The sequence below is a fragment of the Lolium rigidum genome, chromosome 2, assembly GCF_022539505.1.
Source record: "Lolium rigidum isolate FL_2022 chromosome 2, APGP_CSIRO_Lrig_0.1, whole genome shotgun sequence".
Lineage (NCBI taxonomy): Eukaryota > Viridiplantae > Streptophyta > Magnoliopsida > Poales > Poaceae > Lolium > Lolium rigidum.
In genome coordinates this window covers 194374046-194395998 of record NC_061509.1, presented here as the reverse complement: position 1 = coordinate 194395998, position 21953 = coordinate 194374046, and the positions used below count along the sequence as shown (strand labels likewise).

Below are 21953 nucleotides of genomic sequence, written 5' to 3'. Positions count from 1 at the left end.
TGTTGATGTGAGCCTATGGATGTATATCCAAGGTTTAGCTCAAGGGTTGACATTGCTTCACTAATAATTATAGAACTCTCTCTTCTCTAGATTTTTATGTATCTTAATTTGGATTCAGAAGATTGGAATAAGGGAAACTAGAGAACAATACTAATGTTGATATCCTTGTCATGAATCCAAGAATGAAGTGGGATGAATACCATGAGTTTCATGGTAGGAACATAGATTAGTTTAAGACATGGAGAAGATAAGATAAGAATAGTTTCTCCATTTTATTGTTACTTGATTTGCAATTGAATAGATGTTCATATGTTATGGCAAAGATTACCATATTATGTTCTTTTATAAGATCAAGTATTTGATCCTTAATTAATGTGTTATTGTGTTGGTTTTAGTTCCATTTGATCTAACTCCTTAGATCAAATCATCTCTACCCAAAACAAGGTTTTAGCAAAGGTCACATTGAGGTTTATATCATTTGGCTTGATGAGCTACTTCAATTCCATCAAGTCAAGTGAAACTTCAGTTACTGTGACATGTTTTATTTGAAAGCGTGAAAATTTCCCGGATTTTCTATGCATGAATGCAATGCACACATCTGTTTCCTCTTTTTTTTGTAACCCCAAATCATGAGATATTACACGTCTCCACCCCCATCTCCTTAGCCATGTATCCTACTTGTACTATTGATCTCATCACAATTGGTGGCATTGTAAGACTATTTTATGTTGATCTTAAGAATTCCTTTACAATGTTTATGATTGTTGATCTTATCAAGTGTGAGTAGTCCTCACGGGCTGGGTGCTGAGGCCTAGCCTCGCAACATCATGCGCATCTAATCTACATGTGTACTCAATGTTCATTTTAAGATTTGTATGAATGTATATTTATCTCCTACCTCAATCTAGTACCTTTCACGTACCCAAGACCCCAATGATTCATAAAGGTAATGAGGTAAGATTAGTGGTAATCTGCTGCTTCATGCAAAACCCAGTGACAGTAGGGGGAGTACGGTGGTAGTTTGAGATCCATTAGGGATAATGATGTCGTCATTGACCTTAATGCTTTGGCATGTGGATCACTCAATAATCCTCCATAACCAGCTCGACTAGAGTGAATGGGTTGGAACTTAGTCTATAGATAACCAGCTCGACTGAGTCTATAGTACATTAGGACGCATTGCCCACAAGAATATAATCTGAATTGAATTAAGTATAATTATGCATATTATTATTATCTTTTATCCCATATCATGTATGCACAACTGAAGGTAAATTCTTAGCTCTAGCCTATCTCAATCCATTGATTCACAAACCCCAATTAAACTTGAAAGTCCGGTGAGACGAAGATTATACAAGTTGGTAAGATCTTGATTGAGTAAATCACCACAACAGTCGCTTCCCAAGGATTAATATAAACCTAGGTCTTCTGGGGGGGGAAAAGCAATTATACTACATCTGGTATTCGGATCTAAGGTATTATATGGTAGCCCACATCTCTCCAACGTGGCAAACCTCACTTCATGTGAGGGAACACGGGAATACATCTTCATCTCTACGTACGTGTCTTGGTTATCTCTATACCCGAGTTTGCCTTCCTTGTGATAGCCATCGAGTTTGAAGTACTTATATCTGGCTATCACTTGTGTTACATATATCGTGTGGTATCTTTCTTACCTTAACTTATTGTTGGTGCACTTAGTGGAGCCTAGCTTATTTAGGTTTTGTGCTTGTAAAGTAAACGTTATTTTTTAATTCCGCATTCTTACAAGCCAAATCCGTAATTATTTTTAACATGCCTATTTACCCCTTCTAGGCGGCATCTTCTCCTTTCACATACCTAGACAAAGAGACTCGATAACTAAATATAGTACACAACTCCATATATAGATAGTGTTAATGATGTAGTCCGATCTTCGGTCTTCACCACATCATGTGCGTCAACGCCATCACATCAATTAAAGGTGAACTCAATCCTCTTTGTGACTCTGTTGCTTACCCTTGAGGATGGTATACTACCTTATAATCCGTCTTGTATCAATGGTAGGGATACGTCGTCACATACGGAGAGAAGAGAGGGAAGGATGAAGATCGAAGAGCGAAGACCGACGTCACGGAAGCATGGACGAGAAGGAAGAAGAGGAGCTGAACGCTCCAGGGTGGTACTACCACCCCAAATGGCTGGTTCTACCACTAGGTGGTACTACCGCCCCAAATGGCCTGTACTAGCGCATGGTGCTACTACCTCCCCATATGACCAAACTTCCATCCCTAGGAGCATAAGTGCAGATTTCAACTTTGTGGCTTGTAACTTACCGCTTCGCCCCTCCTATAAATAGGCACATACGTCCCCCTTCGTGAGATAAAGTTGATGTTAAGAAGAATTAGGCTTATGTCTCCACAATCCCTAGTGGATTAGGGGAACCCCTACTTTCTTAGACACAAATCTATGAGTTATATCAATGCACTCTCTATATGATTGGTCTTTCACTTGTATGATTCTAGTAGTTTTAAGTCTCTTCTGATTGTGAACTCTACTTGCTACTATTCTTTCATGCATGTGATTCTACCATTTGCATATTGATATTTCCCTTGGAGATTCTACCTCGTGTCTTTCTCTTGAGTGATTCTATTGGGACGGTGGTTCGGGTCGTTGAGAGTAAACCGTATTGTATTGGATTATTTGTGCGTGTGTTCACTGTGTTCTTGTTCATTCTTCATGTTTATCTCTCTCCCCTTCTCTATCCTCTTGGTCAATTGGCGAGATTGGGCCACACTCTGAGGCTTAGCCTGCATCAGTTATTTTCAATATCATACAAACGCTAAACTCTATGACATACGTATTAACTAAAATAAAGCAAATAAAGCCTAAAGTAAAGTTAAACGTAACTACAGACAATTCTTCTTCATTTTGCCTTGATCCAGCACGTAAGCTTCAGTCGGTCCTGGTCATATCCAAACTCATGTTCCCACCCACATGTAAGCTTTCAGTCACTCACACTCATGTCCGGGTCTCATAGTCCCACCTGTAAGTTATAAATTAGTCCCACTTATGTCAAGATAAGCGCAAGACACGATAAAAAAAACTAAGTTTTTACATGATGAAAATGCTCTATGTGGGTGTTTCCTAGACTTTTTTTTGGAAAGAGGATAAAAAACTAAGCAGCGAGCAACTATATGGGGCAAAACTTAGCAGCGAGCAACTCCATGGTGGAAGTTGGGGAGTGCTGATGAACAAAAGTGAGAAAACTAAAACTCCTACTTCATTTGCTAATTTGTTTATTTCGAAAACAAAAATACATTTATGTTGTTATCTTATATATATCTTGTTTATTTTCAAAAAACAACTAGTACATTGGTACCATTGGAGCATCAATGCAGATTTTAGTTCTATTTACATGTTGTTAGATGGAGATGAGATTTCTCTACCTTCACGTTGGTTTGATAAACCGTGTCACCGCTGTTGGAAAAAAATGGTGCTATCTACCACCACTTCACACCGTGAGTTCCAACTTGTATGCCAGATGAGTAGGATTAGCTATTCCCCAATAGTACTCATTATTATTTTACCAATCTGACTTGTGGAGCAAGAACATCATCTCGTGTTACGTTTGTTGTGACTATTATTGGAGCTGCTATTTTTAGTCCTGGGCATAAGACAATCAACTCTAGAAAAGAAGCATGTGGTGTTTTATTTCGTCAAAATAACAGAGTGGGCACAAAACGTGTAAATATATGGAGCATATTTTTTTAGTAGGAAAGACCCAACGATTTGCCGATGATTCTTTTCCGAAAAGATGAAGTGTTTTAGTGTTGTTGGTTCCAGCTCAAATGTCAATAAGATTGAATCAGAACATGAATGCCAATTCTGAACACGCAAAAGCAAACTAATCAAATATGAGTTTTTCTTAATGCGCTAACTGGATTGGGTTTTTCGGAATGAGAAAGCCTTTGGCAAACTCCTTGCAAATCTGTTATATGAAAAAAGGAAAAAAAAAAGTACTGAACGGAACAAACAAGGAAGACTTAGGGTGTAAAAAAGCAAACATTATGATTTGACAAGAAAGACAGGCAGTTAAAACTAGTCCCACTGTATAGTAGTAGTGTAATCTAAATGCAACTAGTATAGAAGATCCATCAATTTCTTGGTTTTTTTTGTCCCAACTAACCAGACCAGCCACTAGTTGATCCCGCCCAAAGCTGAAAGCCCATCGGCCATCGCCTCCCACCAGCCAAATCGAGGCTACATCCTGGCCAGGTGCTCTAATAACCCATCAGTGCTACTGACTAATGGGGCCGGCCGTCTTACCATCTCACTGACAGGTTGAAACGTTTGTCACGTGGGGCCAAGAGTCAGAGATAGAGGTAAATTTAGGAGCGGGTGGTGGCCTGGTGTGGCGGTCCCGTGCTCCGCGCTTGCGGTCACCGCGGGGTCGGATATAAAATTCGGCGTCCGCTGCCCCATTTGGTTAGCTAGTTCCTTCCTGTCCCCAGCGCCTTCGTCTCACCACCAGCTCGCCGGGAACTCTCGCCGGAGCCCGTTTCCGGCGAACTCCGGCGAGCCATCTCGGAGGCGGAGAGGGAGGAGGCGCGGGGAGACACCGGGAATGCAGGGCAGCGGACAGAGGCGGGTCGTCGTCGCTGCTCTTGCTGCCTTCCTCTAGGGTTAGGTAGGTGTTGTAGCTTTCTCCAATTTTCCCACCCTCTCCCTCTCTCTCTCTCGCTCTCGCCGCGTGAGGGGGGAGGGCTCACATTGGCCTGCGGGTGCTTGATTTGGGCGCCGTGATCCCGCCGTCCTCCAGCTCCGGGAGGGGCGGCCGCGGCTCATGGGAGCATCTGCTACGACTGTCTCTGCAGCTTTGAGTTTTTGGCTCTGAAGAGGTGGAGGTTGCTGCAGCCGCCGATCTGGTGAGGACTTGCTTGCTTTGTGCTATTTTGTGTTTGCTGTTGCTCGGGGATGACTGAATTGTGGGAGATTTAGTTGATTGGCGTGATTTCAACTTCAATTTTGGGGGCAATTCGGTTTGGGCTGTACGGAGTTTCCGATTAATTAAAGGAATTCGCTTTGTTTTGATCACTGCATACTTGCTAGTTTGGAGCTTCGTGGAGCCCGAGGCGGATTAAATTCCGCATCTTCTGTTTTTGATTTCATTCTGCGTACAACAAGTTCATCGGCTTCCCTCACCGACTTCTCAAATCTGGCGGTTGTGATTCAAAACGTTTGACCTTGGAAGCTTGCAACCACTAAATTCCACATTTCCTGCTGTCCCTTGGGATGCTCCAAATTTCCGCGGTCTTCCACTGATTGTGCAAGTCTTTGGCCTCCCGAAGGCGTATCATTTCAGCAACAAAAAACACACACGAAAATACTACACCAATTTTAATTTTATCCGACCCAATTGTGCTACCAGAGGTATTGGCAGGTCTTGTGTCTAATACAGTATATTCTATGGTTTGCCGCCTGCAGGATGCCATCTCAGGTCATGGATCAGAGGCACCACTTGTCCCAGTACAGGCATCCCATCGCGGGCGCTTCGTCCTTCAGTGAGGAGCTTCTCCTCCCAACGGAGGTAATCCCAGACATTTTGAATTATTGCTTAAGTTCTTGCTTCAACTAATTTCGTTTTGGTTATGGTTCATGGCCATGGCATTTATTAACTATTCTCATAATGGCCTTCTATATTTGCAGAGGCAAATTGGATTTTGGAAGCAAGAATCCTTACCTCATAATATGGGTGAGCGCTGGGTTTGATTCTGTTCACCTTTAATTAGTTATCAGTCATCCGTTTTTTGTTTTAGGAATTAGGATGCCTTGCAACTGTAAATTTTCTTGTTGCTTGCATTGGAGGAGTCACATTTTTATGCATGCTAGCAAACCTGAGGAGTCCAAGCCTTAACTTGTCCTCTCTATATTGAGGTCAAACAGTTTAATTCGTATTGACATCAAGCAGTTTGATTTGCAGATTTGGAAACTGTGTTTAGGCTTCTTTAAATACCATTTTTAGGTTACAGTGGTGCACTAGTTGATTTTGTGTGCAAGTTGTAGTGCAGTAAAAACATTGACCCTGGTGTCTGTGCAACCTCCTCTCTATATTGAGGTCAAGCAGTTTAATTCGTATTGAGATCAAGCAGTTTATTTGTAGATTTGCACACTGTGTTTAGGATTATTTTTTTTGCGAAAAATCCACCGATCTATTGATAATCATCAACAGTAGTACAAAGAGCTCTAAAAGTAAAGCAAATTACAAATAGATTCTTGGACCACCTAGCGAAGACTACAAGCACTGAGGCGAGCCGAAGGCGCGCCGCCGTCCTCGCCCTTCCCTCACAAAGCTTGTCGTAGTAGAGCTTGTTGTAGTAGACAAACGGGAAGTCGTCGTGCTAATGCCCCAAAGGACCAGCGCACCGGAGCAGCAACCATCACCAAAGATGAGAACCATAGATCAGAAGAGCCAGACTTGCAATAACACCAACTAACACTACAACCGACCTGATCCCAGGAGATCAGCCGGGAAGAAAACTCCACACGCCCTCCGCCGGCGCTAGGGGCACAGCCGGAACGGGGATCGAGCGGGGAGGACCTTATTCTGACTTCAGGATGTAGCTGCTGCCTCACCATCTTGAAGAAGACACTGCAAATACCTAAAACAAAGAACTGAAACCTCCCCGCCGGCCAATGGAGGCGAGGTGGATCGGCAACGTCGCCGGCTAGGGGGGCGAAACCCTAGATTGGTTTTTCCTGGAGCGCCTCCTCTCCGTGTTTAGGCTTCTTTAAATACCATGTTTTAGCCTTTTAGGTAGCAGTGGTGCACTAGTTGATTTTGTGTGCAAATTGTAAAAGCAATAACAATATTGACCCTGGTGTGTTTGCAACCCCCTAGGTCTGTGCATCTGTGCCCCTGCTGCTCTCGTCTTCATGATGGTTGATGTGTTTCTGTTATTTTCATTGGCACCGTCTATTCTCAAACTTGATGTGTTCCATTTGTTACCAGGAAGCAATTCACTTGCATCTTCTCCGCTTGAAAAGCCTCAACCAATTGGGACAAAGATTATGGGTCGACAAGAGTTTCTACAACAATATGATCCGAGGGACCAGAAAACTGCATATAGTCTTGAGCACAAGCTGTTTGATCAAGAGAGGCATCCTAACTTGGCACCATCTTCTTGGAGGCTTGATCAAGATCCTAGTTGCCAATCTGATTCATCCTTAAAGGCGGCAGCTTTATTTCATGATGTGAGAAGGACTAACACAAATGGTGTCTACAACGAGAATGGGCTTTTTCAAGCTCACTGTCGGACATTTTTGACAAGAAATGTGAGCCATTCTTCTTTATGATTTCTATGTGCTTCAGTCGAGTGTGTGATTCTACTGAGCAATGAACCATGACCTTGAGAAATATCCACTCTTTATAGTAAATCTGCTGTGTTACCTTTATCTTTACTCTTATAAGTATGTCAATCGGTGGCACTAGTCTGTGCACCTTTCCCCCGTTCCCAGTATTACACCATAGCATATCGATCTTGATGTATATCATTTCCTGACAATGCTATCTTTAATGGTTGTTCTCTTGAATGAAGAGAAATGATATATAAGTGCAAGAAAGAGCATAATTGAGTACGCAGGGTAAAAATATAAATGTGATTTTCTTATTTTTGTAAGAAACTTGCTTCATTTGTCTCCTATTTCTCTACTGTTGCCAAATAATCAATTAACTTAGTTTGGTACCGGTCTATCTACTATTGTGTATTTTTGTGAAGAGATGAAACAGTAAAATATTCTGGTTCAACCACTCATTTGCAAAATATGAATTCCATTCATAGCTGAGTATATGTTTTTATCTGTAACTCTGCAGTGAGATTAACATCCAAGAATGCTCTTTTCGGCCAACCTACTCAAAAGGTTGATCTGAATACCAATGATGAGCCCTTTGAGTTGACCGAGGAGATTGAGGCCCAAATAATTGGAGACCTGCTTCCTGATGACGATGAACTTCTGTCAGGTGTTCTTGACGAAGTTGGGTATGCAGCCCATGCTAGCAATGGGGAGGATGGTGATGATGATATATTCTACACTGGAGGCGGGATGGAACTCGAAACTGATGAAAATAAAAAGTTGCAAGAACTTAATGGTGGATCTAATGATAGACTTGGGTTTCTAAATGGCGCACTGAATGGTGAACATCCGCATGGGGAACACCCTTCCAGAACTCTTTTGTTCGGAACATTAATAGCAATGTTGAGGATTCTGAGTTGAAGCTCATATTTGAGGTGTGTTAGTTTCAATTTTCTGTTCACCCTATCGTGATTCTGGTACATCAGATTTGATTCCTGGAATCCATTTACTGTTTCCTTGCAGCATTATGGAGACATCCGTACCCTTTACACTGCATGTAAACATCGTGGTTTTGTGATGATATCTTACTATGATATAAGGTCAGCACGAAATGCCATGAGGGCACTTCAAAACAAGCCACTCAGGCGTAGGAAACTTGACATACATTACTCCATTCCGAAGGTAACCATCACTTTGTGATTCTGTCCATGATACAGTGTAATAAGTATGGTGTTAGCAGTTCTTTGTTTTGTTAATCAGGTTCTTCTTTCTTAAGTTACCGGCCTCATGCATATGTGCAAAAGTGGAATGCTAATTTGTTGTTTTTTCTCCAGGACAACCCTTCAGAAAAGGATGTTAACCAGGGAGTTCTTGTAATGTTCAATATTGATCCATCGGTAACGAATGATGATCTCCATCGGGTATTTGGTGACTATGGTGAAATCAAGGAGGTATGGACTTGCATTAGCTTAATATTAGTGTAACACGTGCTTAATATTAGTGTAACAAGGATTATAAGTTTATAACACATGCTTATTTTGCAACTGCAGATCCGTGACACTCAACAAAAGGGTCATCACAAAATAATTGAATTTTATGATATAAGAGGAGCCGAAGCTGCATTGCGTGCTTTAAACAGGAACGATATAGCAGGCAAGAAAATCAAAGCGGATAACAGCCATTTCGGTGGTACTAGACGGTACCTTACTTGACCTTTGTGTTGAAACTTCTATTTCATGTTATCTTCAGATCAAAGTGTGCAAGAACAACTTAGTTGAATGGTAGATTGAATAATTTGAGCATGCAGCCATTAAGCATGCTGATAAAATAGCAGTTATTCTCTTTTTGAACAGGGCTCCTACTGTTCCTAAATAACAGTTATGTCTGATTCAGCGATATCACTTTATCTTCTTTATTTTCCGACTTGTTGATCTTATTTTGAGGCTTCCATGGTTTTGAAAGTGATTTAGTTTCTTCTTACACCAGATTGATGCAGCATATGTCTCAAGACTTGGGGCAGGAAGAGTTTGGTGTATACAAACTGGGGAATCTAAGCACAACTAGCCCTTCGAGGGCTTCTTTTGGTGCGCTATATTTTTTTTATTCTCAACTTGTGTTTTTTTTTCTAATAGTTGATGTTCCTGACTTGTATGGACATTCTGCCAGGTTCGTCTAATCTGGCGACAAACACCTCCACTGGCCTCGAAAATGGGAGCATCCAGGGTATGCGTTCTGGAGTTCAGGCATCAATGAGCCCATTCAGAGATGCACCATTATTGGGCCTATCCTCTACCAGACCGCAAACTTTATCCTCTCCCGTTGGAATTACATCCCGCGTAAATCAGGCTACCCTTGGTGAGCTTAGCCATTCGCTCGGTCGGATGAACGGACACATGAATTATAGTTTTCAAGGCATGGGTGAACTAACTAGTGGGACCCCTTACAACATGACACCAATTGGCACTAATAGCAATCCAAGACCAGTTGAAGCAGTGGAAAGCAGGCACCTCCCTAAAGTGGGCTCTGGTAACCTCAATGGATATTCATTTGATCGTGCCGAAGGAGGTAAATCTGGATATCACAATCTTCCTTCTTTGTTGATGTTGTTTGTGTTTATTCTACGCTTCCATCAGTTCCATCTAGCAAGTACATGTTCTATAAGGATGATAACAGAAGTCTTAGGTTCATTAAAGTTATGAAAGCAATTGCGATATAAGTATTCTGAATACAGACCAAGTCATGAAGTATCTACTATTTAATCTAATCATTGCTCGCTTGGGTGTTATTTCATTTACAGCTCCTGGGTTTTCGCGAACTGGAAGCCTTCCTCTCCATGGTCAGCATTTAATGTGGAATAATTCAAATAACTTCCATCATCATCCCAATTCTCCTGTGATTTGGCCAAACCCAGTATCTTTTGTAAACAATGTTCCATCTCGCCCGCCTGCACAAATGCATGGATTACCAAGACCACCGTCCCACATGCTTGAGAATGTACCCCCCGTGCATCATCACCATGTTGGGTCTGCACCAGCAATCAATCCATCGGTTTGGGATAGGCGGCATGGCTATCCAGGAGATTTGACAGAAGCACCAAGTTTTCATCCTGGCAGTGTTGGAAGCATAGGATTTCCTGGTAGCCCTCAGCTTCACACAGTGGAGCTTAATAACATATTTTCTCAAACTAGAGGGAATTGTATGGACCCAGCTGTGTCTCCTGCACTGATTGGCGCACCATCTCCTCAGCAGAGGGGCCTGTTCCATGGAAGGAATCCTGTGGCTCCCCTTCCATCATTTGATGCATCTGGTGAGCGGATGAGAAGCCGAAGAAATGAATTAAGTGCAAATCAGTCCGATAATAAAAGGCAATATGAGCTTGATGTTGACTGTATTCTGCGTGGTGAAGACTCCCGGACTACACTGATGATAAAGAATATCCCAAATAAGTATGAGCAGAAGATGTTTTAATTTAGGCTACAATTTGTTGGCCAGCCATTTCTGTTCTGTCTCCTGTGACTTACTTTATGTTCTTATTGCCTTTGGATTTCAGGTACACCTCAAAGATGCTTTTAACTGCTATTGATGAAGGTCATAAGGGAACTTATGATTTTATTTATCTGCCAATTGACTTCAAGGTGATCTAAATTTAATTCCTATGCAACAATTGCTTCATATTTGATGAGATAATCTTTCCAATCTGTATGACTAAAGGGGATTTCTGTACTATTTTTCCCTTTCTTCAGAACAAATGCAATGTTGGCTATGCTTTCATCAATATGATCAATCCTCAGCACATTGTTCCGTTTTATCAGGTGAGACCAAGATAGATTATATCATGTTGTCAAGTGCTTGTCGCTTGATGTTAACAATGATTATTGTGTCCTGTGATTGTAGGTTCATGCCATTGAACATTGTGTCATATGCACTATGAAACATCAGCTGCATATCCTCATTCTTTTGTTTTTTTGCTTGCAGACTTTCAATGGAAAAAAGTGGGAAAAATTTAACAGCGAGAAGGTAGCATCACTTGCTTACGCCAGAATCCAAGGGAAATCAGCTCTGATTGGTCATTTCCAGAACTCCAGTTTGATGAATGAGGACAAGCGCTGCCGCCCCATCCTCTTCCATTCGAATGGCCCTAATGCAGGGGATCAGGTATGCCTTTTTGTTTCTTTACCATATTTATTGTTTTGGTGGTTTTCGTTGACCCTCTTCTTTCCACAACACTCTTTTCTATGCCATTTGATATAGTTTTATTGGAAATATTGAAACCCTAGAATTGTGTGTTGTATTGTCATGACCCTTTGGGGGTATATATAGACGTACAAGGGGGAGGTAGACTTGGAGTACAAGATGATCTAATTCTAGTCTAATCTCAGCCATACGTATATTCTAACATCCCCCTCAGTCGTAGCAGGGGTGGAGCGAACGCTTGCGACTGCATTTGAAGTGTCGCGCTCCCGTCGCTTGTCCTCCTTGGCAAGTGACGACATGGACGCTGACTGGAGTTTTTGAGTTGCCGTAGACGTTTTCTTGATGTCGATGTCGAGGTAGCCGATCGTGATGTACCCATGGTCAAGGTGTGGTCGATGTTGTAGTCGTCATATGTGGTGTAGCCGTATTCGCCGAAGGCGCAAAAAATTGCGTGTTTTTGTTTTGTTGGGTTTTGTGTCGTAGCGCGGCGGCGGCAGAATCTGCGGCACCGGTGGGGTTTTTGTGTCGTAGCGCGGCGTCGGCAGCGGTTCTGCGGCGGTGGCGGGGTTTTTGTGTCGTAGCGCGGCGGCCGTAGAACCGCTGCCGCGATGGCGGGGTTTTTGTGTCGTAGCGCAGCGGCGGTAGAGGATCTGCGGCGGCGGCAGGGTTTTTGGTTGTAGGCGACAGCTGTGTTGACGAAGATGTCGACGGAGACCATGTTGATGTAGACCTTAACGATGTAGTTGGCGATGTAGAACTCGACGTAAATCTTGATGTAGTCGTACAACTTGGCGTAGTTGTTCGGCTCGGTGTAGTCCAGTTCTCCGCAGACGTAGTCGTGCGTAGCTTGAAGTCGATCTTGACGGCGTGGTTTGTTGAGGCTGATGTAGCGGCGTCGTGCCCGCGCATGCGATAGCCGGGAAGCCGACCTTCGTGTGACGGCCCGTGTCCTGGCCGCCTGGGAAATGCTTGCCTTGCCAGGCAGCATGTGCCTGCCGGCCACGCGCGTAGTACTGCACGGCCACTTTGCTGGCGGCCACCAGATCGGATCGGAAAAGCCCACGTGCAAGATTTTGCCCTCCCGTTATCCGAACCTGGCGAGCTGTGCCTGCGCGCTTGATGTTGGCGTCGTGTTCCACGCGAGCAGCGTAGAGGCATGCCTTGCAGTGAAACAGCCACCGGCGGATGCATCTGCACTGAATTTTCACCGAGTTTAGGAACTTGGATCTTGCAGAAATAGAGATTTATTTGGCTAAATTGAATCTATACTACAGGATTGGAATTATGAAAATTTTGGATCTAATCTATACTAAGAACCGATCAGATCTTTGATCAAAACCGGGTGCCGCGTCCCGAGGAGAGATCTCCCATGGGGCGGTGCGATGCGGAAGTGGTGGGAGGACTTAGGATCGGCACCGCGAGGCTAACCGCTCCAATACCATATTGGAAATATTGAAACCCTAGAATTGTGTGTTGTATTGCTATGACCCATTGGGGGTATATATAGACATAAAGGGAGAGTACAAGATGATCTAAGATGATCTAATCCTAGTCTAATCTCAGCCGTACATATATTCTAACAAGTTTAACATTTACATAAGTCCTGTTTGAAGGATTAAAGTAAGACATCACCTGGCACAAGTACTATGTATCTGTTCTCTCAAAAGGGTACTTGTTGCTCTTAAGGTGGTGCTATCAAACATCAATGCTGCTGAACTAATACTGGCTTGTCGTATCTTACAGGAACCATTCCCTATGGGTGCAAACATCCGAGCCAGGTCAGGGAGATCCAGGACTTCCTCTGGCGAAGAAAACCACCAGGATATCCCATTGACTTCCGCCAGTTGTGACACTTCATCCAGCGGAGCTGACACTTCAGGTCCCACCAAGGAGACCGAATAACCCAAACTAAAAGGCCTGGAGACCATTCACAATCTCATTTCTGATTCTCAGTTTTTTTTTTCCTTTACCGTTTTGGTTTCTTTGGTATGCCCCCCGATCTGTATTTATTAACTTCCAAGATGCGGGTCACCAAAGTTTTTGCTAGTTGGCTGCAAAGTTTTGTCCCCGATGGGAAACATGGGAGAGATTGTGCTTCCAGTTTCCCTTTGTACCTACCAGTATGCGTATTAACAGAAGGCTGAGGACGGTGAAGAGGCACCGGAGAGCTTCCAGATTTTGGTCAAGTGAGAATCTATTAACCCCAAGTTGTACAGCAGTAATCGTGCTGAGGGGAGAGAGCAAAGGAGACATCTACATCAGTTTTTAGTGATGATGTGTGGAGACTGCCTCCTTCATCTATGTTCCGTTTTGAGTTGGGGTGCTCCCCATAAGCTATGCAGAGGAGTCCGATTTTGTTACCAGGACAGGGCGCATGTGCCTCAGTCCTACTGGTCTTGTCACTTTTCTCCGTATTTGATAAGTTCATGTGTAAATTTACATATCCGTAGCATTGAGTTTGCGTCCTCTATGTGCTTATGTTTTGGTCACCACAGCATTTTGAGGCTGCACCATAAGTCCAGCTATTATTGTCATGAACCTTTCATGGTTGCTAAGTTCTGTCAAGAAACCTGTGATGATTCTTTACAAGGCTCACTAATCTGTACTGTATTATAATATGCGCTGTACAAAGTTACCTGTACGAGCGGGAGATCAACTCTGTCGATGACAAAAAAAAAAGTCAATGACACATCCCACTTATTGCCGTCAAGGCGATCCATGTGGAAAAGGAACACGCTGTGAGACTTGCCGTACCTGCCATCGTGAAGCTCATGTTCGCCAGTCCTCAGAGTTAGTGAACGACTACTCCACCAATGCCTTGCCTTCAAACCTATCTGGCGGGTGCAACCCTTATAAGGGTGCCGAGATTGCCATGGAATCATACGCTCAGAGCTCCAGTTCTTTGCAACCCTGTGACTAAGAGCATCTCCAGCCGCGTCCCCCAAAGGGTTTTGGGGCGCGCCGGACAAAAAATGCGTTCCAGCCGCGTCCCCCAAAGCCCATTTTTGTCCGGCGCGGCCCGATACGGTGTCCGGTGCCCCGAGCCCGTCCCCGTCCCACAGGGGACGCACCGGGGACGCCGGACACAACAAAAGCGAGGCGGGCTCCCACATGTCGGCGACTATTTGCATAAACCGTTGGTTCGCGCCTCTTTTCTCGTCGCTCCTTCGTTCCCGCGCCTCCCGCCCCGCCGCCGCCGCCGGATTTCCCGGCCGGTTGGGCGTCCGATCTCTGCGAGAGTCGGAACCGTTGTCGCGGGCCGGGGCTCCCGCCCGGTCGTGCCGCCGCCGCGTCGCCAGCGCGTCCCAGAACGCGCCGTCAAATCCGCCCCACCTCCGTGCACAGAAGGTGCTCGACGACTTGCCAGGTAGGCGCGATTGGCCGCTGTTTGTTGCGTCGTCTGCCTCGGCGCAAATTTAACCATTGATTTTGCTTCAGCCATGGACAGCGATGATGAGATGGTTGCCCTGCTGCTGGAGGACGAGCAAGCCTTCGACGACGACCTGCGGGAGCATTTGCTGATCATCGCGTCCCTCCAGGAATTGCTCGACGCTGAGGCGGAGAAAAGGAAGAGGCCGCGCCGCGGAGGATCAAGGCCGGAAAGAAAGAAGTCGAAGCCCCGGCAGAGGATGGAGGGGCATGCCATGCTGCACAACGACTACTGCCCCGACGACGCAACACAGGCCGACAATTTTCGGCGCCGGTACAGGATGAGCAAGGGGCTGTTCATGAATATCCTCCACGGCGTTCGAGAGTTCGACCCCTACTTCAAGCTCAAGGTCGACGCTGTAGGCGTCCTCGGGTTCTCGTCGATTCAGAAGTGCACCGCCGCCATGAGGATACTTGCATACGGAGCACCTGCCGATACACAGGACGACTACCTTCGCATGAGTGAGTCTACTGCCATTGAGTGCATGTACAAGTTTTGCCGAGCTGTGGTGGGAAAGTTTAGCAAATACTATTTGAGAGGGCCAACTGAGGAAGAGACTGCAAGGATCATGGCACAAAATACTGCTAGAGGATTTCCTGAAATGCTTGGAAGCATCGATTGCATGCACTGGGCATGGGTGCCCGTCGTATCCTCTATACCGGTTCGTGCGTGAGGAGCTAGTGGTAGTGTACTTGATCGGGGAGAAGATGCGGTCTCCCTAGCGAGGAGGTGGCGACCGTGGACAAGGTGTTCGTTGCCATGAACCAAGGCAAACACATCGACTTCTTGCTTGAGAGCATCAAGGAGTGGAGCGGTGAGCCTCTGCCAATGAAGTCGGAAGCCTCCACATGTGCAAATTAAGCTGATAATATGGTTGTTCCTTTTCTTCTTCACTTGAAGGTTGATATCTGCAACAACATTTTGAATATAAAGAAAAAATAACGCCAGGTTGTGATTCAAACAGGTTCAAAAGCAGGGTGCAAACTACATTCTTGCGAGAAAAGCCAGGGGTTACCAACAGAGATAGGAAAAATCACAAATAATAGTGCGTAATAAAAAGGGCATGAGAGGATATATATGACAAACGGTCAGCACATAAAAACTAAATCACAGAAACTAATTAAACCGATCGTCCTGATCCTTACATGCCAACTGATCAATTGAGTGGCACTAGCAGTATGTCTGCCACGCTCATATTCACAGGCAGCAGCCCAACTCAAGCAAAATCTGTTCAATTTCCGCGTGGGAGATCGATTGGCTTGTATTGTGATCAGTAGAAGCAGCCCAACCCAGCTTAACCCAGCGTTGTTTGAGTGGCTAATAAAATGTGCTGCTAGGAAGATAAAAAAGTAAGTATAACCCCGGAAGATCACCCATATTGCTGTAATCAAAACGGGCAAGCCACAAAAGAGACATGTCCAAGGAATCACAATACATGTGCCTTCCATAACATAGGGACAGACCAATTGTGCTACCAAAGATGATATCAGGAGGCTGTCTTAAGCGAATGTTATCTTGCGCTAAAATATTACTAACACATGTCTATAGACAGTTAAAGATGGGCACAATTAAGAAACTCGAATGTGATCACAGAAGCTTCGCTGCGTACCAGCCAACAACTCAAACAAAAATAGTAGAGCACAAGTTTTTCTTCCTTGTCACTTTTCAGACAAGGGAGCAGCTTCTGATCAATCAATCGGGCACCAGTAGCTTGGGCTAGGAGAAGAAGAATGCACAAGTGTATGTTATGCCTACCCCTATTACATCAGTCTATGTCTAACCCTCTACCACCAAACCCAGCAACGCTCTCATTCAAAGGCAGCACTCAAACTCAACTTCAACACAGCAGATCTGTTGACTTGAACTCTAATCAGCTCTCATTATGGGAGGCCTGTGGACTTCAATTCTCAGCAGAAGGAGCTCGTGGGTAGATGATGTCGTAGTGATTACCCGTGTACAGCAAGGTCACACTCAAAACTCCAGGACCAGTGTAGATATTATCTTCGGCAGATCCTCCTCCATTGAGTCGCTCCAATTTGAGAGGTACCTCAAGCGCTCTGACCAAGGCTGTCATCATAATATGGTCCGTAAACATACGAGCTGGAGTGACACGCCGAAAGCACCACTGTTTGTAAAGCAATGGGTCAGGTAAATGAGTGACTGTATGTCTGAATGGATGCATTAGAAATTCAGCACGAGGTAATGAAAGGGAAGAGATGCTGATACGGACATCTTTCAGACTGTAATTTTCGTTGAGCCCAGTAATAAGCTGTTCATACTCGTACGCATGTGAGCATATCTGGATAGCTACTACTAATCTGAGGAAAACAAGAACTAAAGAATAAAATTTGTCAGAAACATGAATTATGATGAACTGAATGAAAGATAAGTTCAAGGGCGTTTTCTCACTGTCTTCCGTTGTATCGTAGGTGCTGAAGAACTCAAGAAGTTTCTCTTTACGGTACCTAAAAAGGGAAGATTTTATGTCAGTGAGATGGAAGGCGGCCATGATACTTTGATGGAATTGCAGCAAACCAAGCGAACCAAAAACCTGTTAGTTGATGCTATGCTGTTCCACCTGCCTTGTCTTTTCCATCTCATTACTTTTTTTATCAGTTTCTTAAATGCCTGAAAGAATCAGCAACCCAATAGTTCACATCTGATAATAATTACATATCATAGGTTACTCGAATGAGTTATGAAATATGGAATTGATAGCAAGATATTGAATAACACAGAACAAGTCTGAAAAGCATCAGTCATTAAGTACATACTGTAGCATAGTAGTTATGGATGAAAATGTTTGGTAACAGAACAATAAGGTGGCTACACCATAAGTAGCATGTCCGCATCGTTTTTGTTCAAACGAAACAAGCATACAATTCTATTCTTCCCCATTATATTGTCTCATTGTTCCTTTGCAAGTAGATTTCTCTTAAGGTTCATTGGAATTGGGTTGTTAACTTTACAGTAAACTTCGAATTCGAGTTTATGCCAACAGTATGTAAAACTCTGATGGCATGCCACTACTGTTAAGCAGTTGTGCATCTCCTGCAAATGGCAAAACAAAGATAGTGAGATGCCAGATCCAGCCTGAAGTTATGGTAACCTGAAGAGAATCATCCCTTACAAGCCTTTTTATCTCAGAAAAAAATACGGAGAAGGGGAGAACTTACTTTGTAGCTCCTGCAAAACTCAGAGGTCCATCCAAGATTTGTATGTTGCGTAGACACTCTTTTAACAGCATCAAGGAGACGGTGTTCCTCATATGTGTCCTGCCTATCAAGAACTTGCTCCTGTTGGGCATTCACATAAAAGAAATAGAATTAAATAACTAAAAATACATCCTGTGCTAATGAAAGGAGAGGAGGGCAATTAGAAGGTAGGAAAACATGAAGCTCCTGTAGAAACACTCCCCATCTCCATGCACCGGTCTAAATCTCAAATAGGCATCAAGATTCACACGAATAGCCATATCTTTAGTAACACGATAATAATTACCGACTTCAGTGATAGGAATCGTCTGCAGAAAACACACATATACGGGAATTCAAATTACACCGAGTAGAACAGGAAACAACATATTTCGAATGTGATGGACATTTTGTTTGATTCCAATTTTCAGGTTTCCGTTTGCTTTGAAAATGTATGGAACCACTAACATGTATTTTAATTCTATCATTGATACTGATTCGATGTTGTTCAATAATAAAAGAAGAAAATACATCCATTAATTTCTGGTGAACTCAACATCACTACAAAGACAGCTCAGGTTCTATCAGACTATCACAAGCAAGAGTTAACATTCAATATAGTATTCCATAAAAGAGAACATCATCCCTCCGAACAGTTGATTGTACAGGACCATAAAGAATCACAGTATCATGTGATCTAGGATTTTGATCCTGATATTTCATGAACTTCTGTTTTGAATATAAGGCAAAATGGACCCAAACCTGGTGACCCACATGTTCCGAATATATTCTCCTTCCTTCTCTATCAACAATCTATTCAACAAGAAAAGTGGTTAAAATCCAGATATCCTGCCAGGCTTACAATTTTACCGAATTAAACCAAATATCAAACATTTCAAAACAAGAAACAAGGGAATAAGAAATGAATGTAATTAATAAAAAACAATGTAATAGTAACACCACAAAATGTGCGTCCAAAATTTCTTTGCTTTTGCCAACTTTTTACATGAATTATATTTGAGGCTTAGTTCCGGGTAAAAATCAACGAAATGGTGAACTTCTCCACAGAACTGCAGAGTACGTGGTCAGTGTTTTTGTATGTAAATGCCCAATGGTTTACAGAAATTATGTCCAGTTATGCAATCTCGAACAAATGTCTACATTAAATTTTCTGATAGCAACATTTGTTTAGAAAGAAAGTTCATATTTGATTCAAGCTCTGTTACCAAAATTTTGCAGTAATTGGGAGTTGGGAAAAGACCCCATGACCCCATGACTTCACCACATTTTACAGACTTCAAGAATTACAACAAGATCTGTTTCAAATACCATACCAGAGCCAGACTAAGACTAAGAGAAGACCGACAAACAACAAGGAAGTCTGTGCTCTTGGCAAAATCAAAAGGCCAAACTACTCCTACCATTTGTCCAAGATTCCTCCTCTACTCTAGGATGCCACGGCATCATTCTCTAACCAAGATCTACTGCCTTGATTACAATAACTGGTCCCGAAATTAAACATGAAGAAACAGATATCAAGAACACCATAATCCCGATTCGGCATTCCATATACAAAAATATGTTGCTGCAGGAATGCTCGATACACTCTTGGCCCAAAGATTCCGCTTCCGTTACTCTAAATCATCCCCAAGATTTCAATGTTTGAAATCCAGAACAATAAGATTGGCACACAAGTGCACGGACAAGCCAATAAATCGCAAGCGAGCAAGCAAGAGAGGCAAGATTCAGGCTATACCTTTCTCTTGCGGGTGAAATAGTTTTTAAACTTGCTCCAGAGCGCCTTCTTGGCGTGCGACGATTTCACCTACTCAAGAGAAACCAAGAAACGCTAAGAGCGCACACTCCAAGAACTCTCAAGAAAACACGAGATACGCGCCATCACCTGTTCCACCGGTTTCTTCTTCTTCTCCTCCTCCTCCTCTCTCTCTGCCCATTGTATATGAGCCTCGTTGATAGCTGCCTGCTCTCGTACCAACTGTTCGAACACTAGCTTGGAGTCGAACGGCCGCCTCGCCTCCTTCGGCACCACCACCGGATGCCTCCACTTTACCCTCTTGCCCCTGTCCGTCGCGGAGGTTGACGCCCCGGCTGCAAATGCCGAGGCGCCGTCGGGGGAGGGGGTGGATGGGCTGCTTCCCGCGGATCTTGGAGCGGGAGGTGCGAGAAAAGGAATGTCATCGGGCCCGCCCCACGCCGCAGCGGAACTCGATCCATGGGTGCCGCGGCTCCCGCCTCCGGCCTGCTCATGGAAACGTTCTTGGGGTCGGTCGACGGGCGCTGCAGGGAGAGGTGACGGCGAGGAGGCATCGGCGCCGCCGTCGGCTGGCACAGCGCTCGGGGCCCCATCAGAGGGCGGAGTGGCGGCGTACGAGTCCTGGCGTTGCCTGTGCCCGTGAACCGGTTCTTGGATGCGGTCCTTCGGTTCTATTCCTGAACCGGACTTCATCGCGGCGGGAGAAACTTGGTGCATACAGCAGAAAGGACTTGTATGGCAATTCCGATAATGTGAGGGCGTGGAGAAGAAACGTGCCCAGGTCGCGGCTAATGATTTAGAAGAAAGTTTGACGGTTATTTATAGAGGTGGCATGGGATGAGTTTTTTTTTCCTGAAGTGGAAACAACATTCCCATTACCAGATTGCTCAGCATTATTGTTGGCAACTAAAACAGAGACAAAGTCTGGTGTCTCATCCTCCCAACCAATACAATCAGGTTTAGTTTGGCAACAAAGATTTACTAAAACTGAAGAAGTATTTCAGTGTAATGGGAAAGAATATTATTGAAATATTGGGCTCACTTTTAGTGGCCCATACTAGATTTCAGTTTTCTCTATAAATCTCAAAGCCCACATAGTGGCAGCCTTGTGAGTTTGACTCAAGTTGGTGGCAGCTCACTAGGGAGTGGCAAGAGGTGGGAAGTTTAGTCCCACATGGAAAGTTGCGAGGAAGTTAGACCACCTTATAAGGTGTGTTGTTCCACCACTAGTAAGGGTGTGTTTGTTTGGGCTGGAGCTCCACGGCTGCAGCTGTTACGGCAGCGGTAGCTGCTAGCTGTGGCTGGAAGATTGAAGTTGTCTGATGTGTTTGTTTCGGCTGCTGATGCAGGCGTAGCTGTATCCAGTATGTGTTGAAATGACCCAAATACCCCGTAGTTCTTTAATTGGTTTTAATTTCCAATTGTATGGCAGATTTTTTATTCCATCCGATCCAAATTAATTGACATGCATATCTAGTTAACAAATACGTCTAGGTATATCCCTATCTAGATAAAGTGGAGCCAAATAATTTAGATTAGAGAAGTACTAGACTTAAGTAAAATTGCATTTATTTGATTGCGTAGACAGTGAACTTATATTGGACATATGAGAACAAAAACACATAGTAATATCTTATAATATATTATTATCAACTGATTTTGGTTCGTTAGACATCAACCCAGTCTTATGAGGTCATACAGTCTATGCATGTCCTCTTATGAGGCATAAACACAAACACCTGCAAGGCATACGTACTGGGCTTCTCGATTTTAAATTTGAGTACCAAATCAAGCAAGTAGGGGATCCGTTTTGCCAAGATGCAGCGGCAAGAGCTTGAACAGGGACGCTATTCTCAATTATGGCTGGGCCTTCGGCATTTTATCGCGGCCAGCAGCAGCAGTGGTGCAAGGTTGAGGGCAAGACAACGAGCGCGCGGGGACGGCAGTTGAGCGCGCTGGGACAACAGGTGATCTCGCGGTGGCCGGTGGGATGTCAGTTGAGAGGCTGCAGCCAGCTGGTTTCGGAGTC

The 21953-nt window shown here is 44.0% G+C and overlaps 1 protein-coding gene and 1 pseudogene across 1 annotated transcript; one reads left to right on the top strand and one right to left on the bottom strand.

The window, feature by feature from the left end:
* Positions 1-4488: 4488 nt before the first annotated feature.
* LOC124692780 lies at positions 4489-14115 on the top strand (annotated as a pseudogene).
* A 2472-nt stretch (positions 14116-16587) lies between these two features.
* LOC124690434 lies at positions 16588-20617 on the bottom strand. Its single transcript, XM_047223821.1, has 9 exons — positions 20054-20617; positions 19907-19975; positions 18913-18963; positions 18336-18479; positions 18133-18252; positions 17508-18007; positions 17366-17421; positions 17187-17290; positions 16588-17081 (listed from the first exon to the last, which is right to left on the bottom strand). Exons 1-6 carry the CDS (start codon positions 20615-20617, stop codon positions 17864-17866), a joined length of 1092 nt encoding a protein of 363 aa, XP_047079777.1. The 3' UTR covers positions 16588-17081; positions 17187-17290; positions 17366-17421; positions 17508-17863.
* Between the last annotated feature and the right edge of the window lie 1336 nt (positions 20618-21953).